We start from the raw sequence: 12695 nt of genomic DNA on the forward strand, positions 1-12695 counted from the left end.
TAAAATTCAAGACAAAATGGCGCCACTCGCTGCATGCAAAGGGATACATAGACCACATGTTCTCATCAAAATTCATAACAATCGGTTCAGTCGTTTCTGAGTAAATCGGGTGCGACAGACAGACAGACAACCGGACAGACAGACACTAAATCGATTTTAATAAGGTTTTGTGTTTATACAAAACCTTAAAAAGAGTAGACCTATTCCTTCCATCCACCGAGCGATTTCACACAATCCACCTCGATTTGATTGGCTCTTTGCGAGACTCGCATGATTTTAAGTATTGCCTCACAATCTTCAATAAGTGGCCGGACATCATATCCTTGAAACACATTACTGCATAATCTTATCTGTCAAGGATGGATGCCACGCTTTGGTCTGCCGGCGACCAGCGAATTCAGAGTGAGTCGTAACTCTTCCAAGAGTGAGGCAATGTCCTCGGCTTCAAACGCCACCGAATAACCACGTACCACTCACAGTCCAGTGGGATGCTTGAAAGATGGGACAGGACGCTGATAGCCGCTACAATTGCCCAATACGACCTTTCTTTGTCGCAAGTTCTGCTATTCGGAGAGCCTATCGGGAGGAATTTGTTGCGAGCGCCACGAAACTGGTATACGGGAAAAACCTGAGACTCTCCGGTCATCCTATACTCAACAGTTCGAGCCTTAATACCCCCGGGTCGTTGCGTCCGCTACCACGGGACAACTATGACCGATTGTGGAGTGGAGTGGCGAAGCGACGTAATTTTACTTATTTTGAATCATTGAATGTAATCCTTTACCATCAAGCGGACTTCGATCGATTTAACGGAGGTCCCGAGAATTGGAAATGGCACGCCCGACAATGAAGGCAAGGAAACAGCACTTGTTCCAGTTTGTTACTTATCGCTGTCGCGTGGGGACTTTCGCATCCGCATTTCTCCCAAGATCCTAATTGTCCCTTTATTGGTCTTGATCACGCTATGTAAGGTGTATGATTCAGTAAGGGAGCAAACGAATGTCATAAGCGTAGTCGATGTGTTTGAGGAAGGATAACGTGGCTCATTGAATCTCTTCACATTATTCAACATGAAGGATGTCACCAATAATCAAAAGACAAAGTAAAAGAGAGAGAAAGATCCCAAACATCCAAGATTTTTTAATAACCTCCACAAAAGACAACATTTCTGTTTGATTTTCACCATAAATAAAAAATAACCACTCCATTTCTTTGTACATTTTTTTATTCTCATTTTCACATTCGTTTATGCAAATACGACGCCACATTAGGCCATTCTTGTATTTAATCCGCTAAATAGTTTCATTGCATCTCTTATTCGTGTTTCAGAGTTTTCTCCACATTAGATATAAGTTTTTCTTTGAACATACTATATTCTCTTTGACGGTTTTCAAATAATTTGTTTGTGTGTGCAGCTCCAACTATTTATGAAGTGAGAAGAATTCATTTCTACAGAATTTGCGAAATAAATAATAATTTATTATCATTACTACATTTAGATATTTGCATCTACTAGTTTTTTTGTTTCCAGACTTTTTTCTGCAGATAAAGTTTTTAATTGTTAGGTTTTACGTATTTTTCTGAAATTTAATGTTTTTGTTGGTTTATTATAGGCCTCTGTTAATAACGTGAAGGTTATTTGTTGTGGTTTTTCGTTCTTATAATAGGGTGGCTGCAACTTATTTAATATCTGTTATGAAAATTAATTGGGGTTAATATGCACAACTCAGCATTCATTGTACAAAGGAATATACATAGTGGAAGGGTATATCAATGTGCTTGCTTACAGGATATTTTATATGAGATTCCAAACTTTGCCGACTTTCTAATTCTCGTTGAGAATGTATAAAGATGCTCCACCTATTTCAAAAGCATATAGGAAAATGTAATCTGGGATCCAGTGCCAAATTGTTTGCAGAAGCCTGTAATTTGGGACAAGACATACTGCAATGGAGCTGCGGATGGACAAGGAATTATTCATCGTCTTCACTGCTAGTGAGACTTAGCCGAAAATTTTTGTATTAAGGATTGTCTTTCCGATTTGGATACATCCATGTACTTTGGATGTTAATTTGGTCACGAGTGTCTGCAACTTTTCAGTTCATTTGATTGATATTTAGAGGAGTTACAAAGGTAAAAAAATAATAGCGAAAAAGAATCAATATGTAAGCGAGTATGGGTGGATCATGTGAACGAAGAGGATAGAGTACGAAACATAAGTTTCTAAAACCATCGTCGTTAATAGGGAGATTATTTTTTTAATGTGGTAGATTATAAACAGATGAATTTTTAATTAAGTAAAAATATTTCAAAAACGCCTTCAATGGGCTTTCAATAATGAAAAGGAGCGTCAATGAGTATAATCAGTTATGAAAAACTTGTATTTGCCATGAGATTAACATAGACTAAATAAATTGCAGCCTTATTTTTATCAATATATGAATGCTTTCATGATTAAAAAAATACTACTGTAAAATCACTTCAGAAACACGCAAAAATTTCTTACTTACCACTAAAAAATAAATGAAAAATATAAAAACAAAAAAGAAAAATAGGATTAAATATACTATTATCACATAAGATATTATTGATCGAAACTGTTACCAGTGAAGATAAAACAAAACACAATTTTATTCGAACGCATAAGGAGAAGCTAATGCTTTTTTGCGATAAAGTACAAATGAAATAAATATGTTTATACGTTTAGTATGTAGAATAAATTAATTATTTAGGCAAACAAGAGTTATCGCTAGTATTTTCTTTGCTACTATTACGCTAATTAGGTTAATAAATATATATTCCCGCTTTGATTTTTTTCTCTTAATTTCCTCAATATATTATCATAAATATTTGTAGAGATTACATTTGACTTTCTTTTCGCCACTGAAACGTTCCCGATTTAACACCAATACTCGACGATCCCTGATTGCTATTCGATGTTATATTGAGAATGTTGTTTGTACGTCGGATCAATTGTGCTGCCGAATCGAAACGGCTACGAATCATTCGTACGGCCGGATTGGTTGCAATGCCACTTCGTTTTGATTTACTACAAATAAAAACAGGATTAGCATTTACTATTTCAACAAGTCAGAATCTCTCTTCGGCTCTGGTTACCTTGAATGATTGCTTTCTTTGTTATTTCCAAGAATTATTCGCATGTGAGTGTCACGAGCAAAGTGATGATCAGCATTCGCTATCGGTTTCGATGTGTATCCGCTTACGCCGCCAATTTCCTCAAAGGTGAGGTGCGAGGGCAATTGTCCAGGTGAACTCAATTCACTACTAGGCGAATGAGGTGGTGTGGCATATAGTGGTGACATGCATTCCATATCAAACATATCGGCTTCGTTCGTTGTCGCATTTGAGGCTATTTTTAAAAATGAATGAAAATTATAGACTTGCGTAAACTTCAAAAAGGAATAAAAAATCGGAATTAAATTGAGTGTGTATTTAATCGTACTAATAAAAAATAAAACAATATGATCTTCATCACGCAGCAATCTTTATTGAAACAAAGTAGTTAACCCAAGGGACCAATGTTAAATCTTATTGAGTTCCAAATATAGAACTGAATAATATTCAGTTTAGAAGTTCCAAATACTATAAATGTAAATTGCATATGAACAAGTCGGGAAATCGGAAGCTTGACGCTTCAGGTATAAAAGGTTCTGTGTTTCCCTATGTGAAGAGCATAACGCAGTTCTCCATTGGCTGATAGCATTGACTCGAGATGTTTAAATCGCTCAGTGCTGTCAGCTTCAGTAACCTGGCCAGGACTGAGCGATTTAAATATCTCGGGTCAACGCTATCAGCCAATGGAAAACTGTACTATGAAAGTGCTTCACGCATAAACGCAACCTGGATGAAGTGGCATTCCACAACTGGTGTTTTTTGTGATCGACGTATCAGCACATCTCAATTTACTGCAATGTCATCCGTCTGCCGCTCTTTATAGTTTTGAGTGTTGGCCGACTATAAAAGACAATGAACGGCGTCTTGCGGTAATGGAGACGAAAATGTTGCGTTGGACTAGTGGCGTGACACGTTTTGAGCACATCCGAAATGAGGTGCTCAGAGGCGGCGGTAAGGAAGACGAGACGGCAACCCTGTCGGCCAAACCAAAACCAAGTGGCCGAGGAGAACCTCCATAGTGGTGGCACCGGGAGACGCTGTACTCACTTTGGTTTGCCGGCCATGATGCAGTAGGCGAATGCTCCAAAAGCCTAATTAGGGTGATCAGACCCGAGTCTGCACGGGGACTCATCTGAAGTGGCAAATTGGTCACGAAACCTTACCAGGGGTATTCTGGAACCATGGGAACCGGGATAGCCCCTGGACTCTCATACTTCGGGTGAACTCCCGTTGCATGTGAGTACAGCTCGGTTGTTTGCGGTTGGCCCCCCTAGTGGGAGTTTCATGGTGGTTGTGCTCAAGCGAGAAGAGACCTTCAAGCCTCGGCGTGGTGTTGCGTTTCAACACGGGTGCCGTACTCCATAGTTCGGTAGAGATTTAGGTAATTCTTGCATCCACGAGTATGAATGCTAAGCCATGCATTTGGTATAGACTGGTACCGTTGCGGCTTGTCTCAGCGTGGCTCTGATTGTGGTCACAAAATCAATCCGTGTCTGATGAGGACCATAGGATTAAGTCTCCACGACAGGTACCTACGTTAAGCACTCAAGGGCTTAACATCCCAAATGAGGATATCCGCGTTGCACCAATGGTGGAAAAACTGCAAGAGAGGCGTCTTCGATGGTATGGTCACGTGGTCCTCGCTAACGAGAATTCATTTGCTAAAATTAGTCTGAACATCGAAGTCAATGGTAAGCGGCCAAAAAGCCGGCCGAAACAACGGTGGCTTGATACGCTGGATGGGGATTTTAAAGCCCCGTGGTCACATCCAGATCAGGCATTTGATAAAATAAAATGGCGAAACCGATCACGACGAGCTTGAACGAGCTTGTGAACGGAACAAAGGCTGAAGAAAAAGAGGAAATGTGAGGAGCGATGAGGGCATGACAGTTCCGTGTCACATAGTTAAAAATTGCACTGTCCTCTATTTTTTAGAAAGCGATTTAAATCAATCATTTGATGGAGAACCCTATATTGATAATAGTCTATCTCATACGCTTCATACTCTGAGTCTAATATTATTAGCAAATGTCAAGAACTTAACCAACAAGAGATACAAAAAAGGGTCGGGGAGAAGTAGATTCTTCATGAATGGAATTTTAAGATTTAATTCGAATGTCAATTATTTTCGTTAATTATGACGTCAGCATCTTATTTGTATGGCTTAGGATGCGGTAAATTCGCACGAAATTGATAAGTTTGAACTGCTGTAATTTTAACACTAATAGTCGGATTTTCATCAAACTTGGCATGTGTATGCACGAGACTGTCCTCTATGCAAATGCGGTGCAAAATTTAGTACTCTTAGAATGGACTTGAGGGGATTTCTAAAAGTTGGTAATATACTATTAGTAAGTATAGTTAAGCAGATATCGAAATAGAACATAGTTTGAGATCTAGATTTCATCTAAGCGTACTTTCTTGATTTTTTCGGATTTTTGGGTTGGGTAGTTTCCGAAAATGAGCCTGACTCACCTTAAGTGCGTACATTTTGACTCCTTACTTGCGTACTTTGCAATGCAATTCATGCCAAAACTAATATCAGTTTCGGAAAGTACTAATTGAGCCCTTTCATTTGATACCCCACACGACTAAAAATTTTTAAATCCCCCCTTTGCATATATGGGGAGCCCCGCTTTGAACTCCGCCTAAATTTATGTCACTCGCTGTATGCGTGGGATTTCGTAGTTCACATCTACCAAATTTCGTTCGGATCAGTTTAGTCGTTTTAGAGAAAAATGCGTGTGACAGACAGACAGACGGTGAATCGATTTTAATAAAATTTTATTTTACACAAAACCTCAAAAAGCTAATTGCGTCAATTGAATTTTTTCTCGTATGGCACAAAAAGGTGTTTTTGAAAGTAACTATTTCCATCATGAACTGAACAATTTGTTGCAATTTTTAAATATTTTTAACTTTCTAGCCTCGGCCTCGGCCTAACACAGAGCTAGCGCTGAAATCAGCCAAAAATTTATGCTGCTGCTTGACCTATTCTCCAGCCGGGGTTTCGGAACGATGGACTTACAACCTGTCATCCATGAAAAATGTGAACATGTACGGAGTCAGAATGAACAGCCTCGGACAGGATCGTTGCCACGAAAACAAATGAATGCGCTTGGATCATGCAATGTTAGATCACTAAACAAATCAACAGACTAGGTCAGGCTGCTATCAGCCCAGCAAACGACCTGCAATGGTTACGAAAACTGACATGAGGTTGCACACAATCTTCAAAAATGGGAAATTATCAATTATCACCGTCATCGTGGATAGAGATTCTAAAGCAAATGTTATCGACTACAAACCTATACACGAAAGAATGTGTTTGCTTCCCATCGAAGCATAGTACTTTAATATATGGCTTGTCGCATCACCATTTCCTTTAACCAGATACACCGCGTTCTCATCAGCAAAAGATGCTCATCCAGCATTCTCGATATAAAAGCATATCCAGGATTAAACTACAACGACTACTGCATGGTAAAAAGCGATCCCAAAGATTCATCGAATAAAAAACAACCTACTTCGGAAATTTAGGGTTTGAAAACTGGAAAATGATTTAACAGCGGAAGAGTATAAGGCAAAACTGGGAGAACGATTAGACCCTATTCTCCACATTTTTCCGAAGAAACCCATACTTGATTCTGGAATGACCTAAAACCAGGCGTCGAAGAAATAATTGGTTGGAAAAGAGGAAATTACGAAAATCTCTGACGAGCATCTAATAACATATTAAGACAAGAGAAACAAAATCATGAAAGTTGTTAAATAAAGTTTCCGACAATGTTGCAAGACAAGCCTACAAAGCAGGAGGACACTGAGCCGTGTGTATCAATCCAAAACCATCCATTGTAAAAGCGAAAGCAGGGCCATTCTTGGGGGCGTAAGTGAAACAAATGAGAGGCGGGAATCTCTTTAAACTTTCCTGCCCATAGCCGCTCATCATCAAGCTTACTTCTCTGGACCCAAAATGAAAGACTCCCGCGAGGTTGCGTTGTCTACTAAGGCTGTCCAGGAATTTAAAACTGTCAAACAGCAACTTGTTGAAACTGTCCTCGGCCAGATGCACCCCTAGCTGTGTTTGTCGATGCCTCAGGCACAGCGGTAGGCGCCGATCTTCACAAACGGATGCACCAAATCTGACAACCGTTGAGCTTCTTTTCGAAACAACTCGACCCAGCTCAACGTAACCATAGCGCCTATGATCGTGAGCTTCTCGTCGCGTAGCTCTTCATTAAATACTTCCGCTTCTCCTTTGAGAGCAGGCCGTTCATCGTGTTCACTGAGGACAAGCTCTTTACTTTCGCGCTTAAACAATAGCATAACAAAGCGTCTCCTCGCCAACTGAGCTTCATCAGCCAGTTTATTTCTGACATTCAATACGTGTCTGGAAAAGACAACGTTGTTGCGGACGCTTCGTCACGAATCTTGGAGATCACAGTCCTCGCCACAGTCGATTATACGGCCATCGCAGAGGCGCAGAAAGACGACACAAAGCTTCACAGCCTGACGGCAAACTCCAAATACTATCTTCTGCTCAAACTCCTACTTACTCTGTGAGACCACGGATAAGGGGCCTAGGCCATTCATTCTGGCCGATTTCCGCAATGAAGTATTCTACACAGTACACGTTCTTGCGTACCCAAGCATCAAATCGGTTAGTCACCGGAAAATAATTCAGGTCGCCTAATAACAAGGACGTAAACTCTTGGGCCAAAGAGTGTGCCAGAAGTGTAAAATCAACAAGCACGTAAGAAAGGAAGTGGGCGTATTCCCTGTCGACCAAGCGCTTCCACACCATTCCATTGGCACTTTGCGAGAATCGCGCGGGTACAAGTATTGCTTCACAATCATCGACAGGTTTACGCGGTGGACTGAAGCAATACTCCTGACCGACATTATGGCACAATCATGTGCCGAGGCCCTCTGTCGAGAATAGATCCCGCGCTTTGGTGCACCAGCTGTAATCATCACGGACCAGGGAACGTAGTTTGAATCTACTCTTTTCTCGGAGTTAGGCAAGCCCCTGGGTTTAAAACGACCATTGTATACTATCCGTAGTCCAATGGGATACTAGAATATTGGTACCGGACACTATTCGATCCGTCGTGGTCGCAACCCTTGCCTTTCATCCTGCTCGGAGGAGTTCAAGGCTAACCCCGAGGAGATGATATATGGAGAGAATCTGCAACTTCTCGGCAACCCTGTGCCGGATATCAGGCCAGGGTTAAGCGACTCCAGCATGTTGTGTCTGTTCAGGGCGTTGGTTTCGAAACTGCGTCTGATTTCACCTTCCCGACATACTATGCCGCGTCCTTATTAAGATGGACGTTCCTTGAAGGTCGCTCCATCCACCATATGAGGTTCCCCTTAAGGTCCTGGAATGACGGAAGTATTCCTTCAAACTCAACGTTCGGGGCGGGCCCAAATGGGGCTCCATGTCGAGGCTGAAGGCCTTTGCCGAACTGGGGGATGTTCCAAAAAAGTATCCGCGGAGCATCAGATTCGTCCAGTAACTGTATAGACGGGATTACGTCCTGGCTTCCTCCGCTGGATCCGCGCGGTTTCAGCTAGGGGCGGAATGATGTGGTGGCACCGACTGCATTGCCGGCGGTGAGAACACTTCCGGCGATGCATTGAAATGCCGCCGACACAGCTGACGTCCTGGCACGAGGCCGACGAGTTCCTCTTCCATTCCCTTCTTGTTCCTGCCGTCGGCGAGTGTGTCGAGTGGTGAAACAAGCTAGTCGAGCACCGCATATAATTATTTAGTTTTTTTCCTTTCTTACTCGCGATAGTGGGCTTGTTCTGTACGTGTATTTGTGATTTTAATCATTAAAATAAAGAGAAAATTAAATCAGAATCCCTCTAAAAAAACTTAGCTTTTCAATTAGTGGAGATTTATCGTAGGATATCCAAGACCAGAAGGTTTCTACTTTCGAAAAATCGGAAAGTGATTGAACGAGAGCAGAGGTTATAAAAAAGCAAGAAAGGTTTTTATTTTTTTTGCAGAGGTCCTCAGCTAGTTTTTTCTTTTCTGATTTTGAACAACAGATCAAGTCTCCTTTTTCTTCAGTCTTTGTCCCGTTCACAAGCGAGGTCCGCTCGTCGTTATCGGTTTCGACATTTTATTTTAGTAAATGCCTGATCCGGTGCAATCTCGAGGCTTTTAAAGCACCATCTAGCGTATCAAGTCACCGTTGTTTCGGCCTGCCTTTTGGTCGTTTATCATCGACTTCGATGTTCAGACCAATCTTGGCAAATGAATTCTCGTTGTCGCGAATTACGTGACCATACCATCGAAGACGACTCTCTCGTAGTTTTTCCACGATCGGTGCAACCCCATATCAATCGCGGATATCCTCATTTCGAATGTGACTAAAATGTGTCACGCCACTATCCAACGCAACAGCAGATCAAGTAATATCATTCAACTTAATAAAGATATAAAACAGACATTTCTAAGCTTTACTTATTATCTGTTAAGGTGGAAGAAGAAACTTACTGGTTATCTAATCTAAATGTTTTAGACCAACCAATGACTAACGTCGAAATAAATCAATTTAAATATAATTAGAGAATAATATTCATACATACCTAAATTTATCTGATATTCATCCAAATCAGGTAGCATTTGAGAATGCTTATGGTGTCCTTTTGAGCGTTTATTTGTAACAACCGGAGATGCTTGCACAAACGGATTATTGCGTGAATTCAACTTTGTATGACGCTGGAGTTGTTGCGTAAACGATAGCGGCGCCTTTAAATAAATAAATTCTTGCTCAAATAATTATCGCTACGAAAATTCATGGTGCTTACCTCATTGCTACTACCGGTAGACTGACTAGAAATAATACTTTTCCTTTTCTGTAAGCTGCTATTATCCGATTGCATTGTATTCTCGTAGAAGTTGCTACTATGTGTCGAATTCGATGCATTCAAAACACTCGGCGGTATGTTGTTATTCGGTCCCAAATGATTCGTCTGATGTGGTGGTTGGGCCATCAGGAAGCCTGGTGACCTTTCGGGCGGATTATCAGGTGATCGAAGTAGGTTTGGATGTAGCCTGGGTTCAATATTTGATTCATCTGCTGGAATTCATAAAGTGAAATAAGAATCTATCATGATTGGATGGTCTCAAGAGATATATTACTTTTCGTATACGAGTCGAAGATTTTGAGAATGTTATTACGACTTGATTTCGCAGCTAGTTTCATAGGGGTCCGACCACAATGATCAGATTTGTAAGGGTTCGCTCCGTATTTTAAAAGGATTGAAACGCACTTTTCATGGCCTTCCTGAGCAGAGATTCCTAGTGCTGTAGCACCTTGTTTGCATGCATGATCCGGTATAGCTCCGAAGTACAGGAGAATTTCCATAACTTCATTGTTACCCTGCCATGCACAAGAGTGAAGAGGCGTTCTACATTCGAGATCCATAGCATTTACATCAGCATTTCCTATATTTTATGGAAAAAAAAAATGGAATAATGTATCTTTTCTTTAACAAAATCTGAGTTTAGAGCATTTTAGTAAAGTTCTATAACTAAAAATTTAAAATCTAAACCGTTTCCTTTGCTAAATATATCGGTTGAATTCAAACACAAGCACTGACGAAGTAGTCGCCGAAATATGCACATTTGCAAACAATAAAACTATTTAGTAAAGGAAATGGTTTGGATTTTTTATATTTAGTATTTTTTTTACTTCAATAATGTCATACCTAATGTAACCAGAAGCTTAACCATATCTGTATGACCTTGCCAAGCAGCGACATGCAACGCTGTCCTACCCTCACTGTCTGGAATGTTAACATCGATATCTGTTACATCGAGCAGGTACTTAACGATTTCTAATTTATTTTCAAGCGCCAAAATGTAGAGTGTAGTTCTCGAGTCTGCATCCTTACAATTAACATCACAGCCGAATTTCAAAAGGGTTTGGATACAATCGATGTGGCCTGTGGAAAATACACATTCAGAATTGTGAACAAATTGGTTTCAAGTCCAACTAACCTTCTAGACAAGCTAATCGAAACGCTGTTTTTCCATCATGAGCCTTTTGATCAACAAATGCATTATGGATTTCCAGCAAAGCCTGTACACACGCCTGTCGTCCTTCTTGAGCGGCTAGATGCAGGGCAGTCTTTCCTTCATTATCGCATTCATCGATTTTCGCACCAGACTCAAGAAGTTGCACGCACACTTCATGGAATCCTTCAAAAGCTGAGTAGTGAAGAGGAGTCCACCCAACATTGTCGCGATGCGTTTCATCAAGCCCGCGGTCAAGCAGTTGTCGGACGGTTTCAACGTTTCCTGTGAACAAAAAATGTGTTTTTTACATATTGATTCATTGTCTCTGGTCTGGTTTTTGTGTAAGTACACTACCTTGTGCTGCTGCGATGCTTAAGACAGTTCGTCCCTCAGAATCCATGCAATCGATGCCACATCCCCAAAATAAGAGAAGCTTCACAACAGATGCATGTCCGGCAGTGCATGCAGCCCACAATGGGGTTCTTCCCATGAAGTCAGCGAGATCAGGGTCTGCACCGTTTTCTAAAAGAAGCTCGCAGATTTCAGAATTGCCTTCGAAAGAGCTGACCAACAAGGGCGACATGCCGTCGTTATCAAGCTGATCAGTATTGGCACCATGTTCGAGGAGCGTTGAGATAACTTTACTATATCCTGAAGAGCCGCATAGAGCAGCCACACAGAGAGCACTTCTTCCATCTAAATCTAGATGATTTACGTTTGCTCCGTTTTCCAAAAGGATTTCAACTATATCGTAGTGTCCCATATATGAAGCGGCAATGAGGGAAGTCCTTCCTTGTCTGTCAACTGAGTTCACATCAGCTCCAGCTTCAATTAGGATTTTCAAAATGTCTTCATGTCCGCTCCAGGCAGCAGCTCTTAACGCGGTACGTCCTTCTTTGTCGGCAAGATCAATCATACACCCTTGATGAGCAATCAAAAGCTTCACGACATCGGTATGACCTCCCCAGGAAGCTGACCGAAGCGGAGTCCATCCATCGCGATCAGCGTGGTTAACATCAACACACAGAATCCGACCGCTTCCATCGGATGCTGGCTGTTGGAAACTAAGAAGCAGCTTGACAACATCCAAGTGTCCATTACGAGCTGCAATATTCAAAGCTGTTTGTCCATTGTAATCCTCGATTTCGAGATCGATAGGCCCTTTGCATGCATTCAAAGCACGTTCAAGGAGGACATGATTTCCTTCATTTGCTAGAATGTGGACGAGTGCTTTGCCTTTGTGCATTTCAATGCGATGTGACTCGGATATCTGATGCAGAGCTATTTCATCTTGAATACTATCTGTGGGCTGTTGTGGCTCGCTTCTATCTGACGAGCTTTTCGGTCGTTGAATTTCTTGCTGACAACTCTTTTCAGTTGAAATAAGAAGGTCAGCGAGTTCGCAATCGATGTTTTGTGATTTTTCGGAAAATTCAGGTGAATTTAAGGATGAATCACAGGATGGCTGTACGGAAGTAATTCAAACAATTAGTTAACAGTTTAAAAGATTGAAATGAGGATGTAG

General features: G+C 41.1%; 1 protein-coding gene across 2 annotated transcripts in view; it reads right to left on the minus strand.

Moving 5' to 3' along the window:
• Positions 1-1207: 1207 nt before the first annotated feature.
• Positions 1208-12695, minus strand: part of LOC119651072 — a 70247-nt gene continuing 58759 nt past the window's right edge. The window contains exons 3-10 of one of the 2 annotated variants that reach the window (XM_038054413.1): positions 11525-12635; positions 11153-11452; positions 10861-11097; positions 10292-10597; positions 9958-10226; positions 9736-9898; positions 3118-3370; positions 1208-3049 (exon numbers count right to left, since the gene is read on the minus strand). In XM_038054413.1, the coding sequence (XP_037910341.1) occupies positions 2860-3049; positions 3118-3370; positions 9736-9898; positions 9958-10226; positions 10292-10597; positions 10861-11097; positions 11153-11452; positions 11525-12635 (2829 nt within the window). In that variant the 3' untranslated portion in view covers positions 1208-2859. Of the gene's footprint in view, positions 3050-3117; positions 3371-9735; positions 9899-9957; positions 10230-10291; positions 10598-10860; positions 11098-11152; positions 11453-11524; positions 12636-12695 lie in introns of both variants that reach the window. The other variant, XM_038054411.1, reaches the window with a different exon arrangement.

Source organism: Hermetia illucens, chromosome 3 (genome assembly GCF_905115235.1).
Source record: "Hermetia illucens chromosome 3, iHerIll2.2.curated.20191125, whole genome shotgun sequence".
NCBI lineage: Eukaryota > Metazoa > Arthropoda > Insecta > Diptera > Stratiomyidae > Hermetia > Hermetia illucens.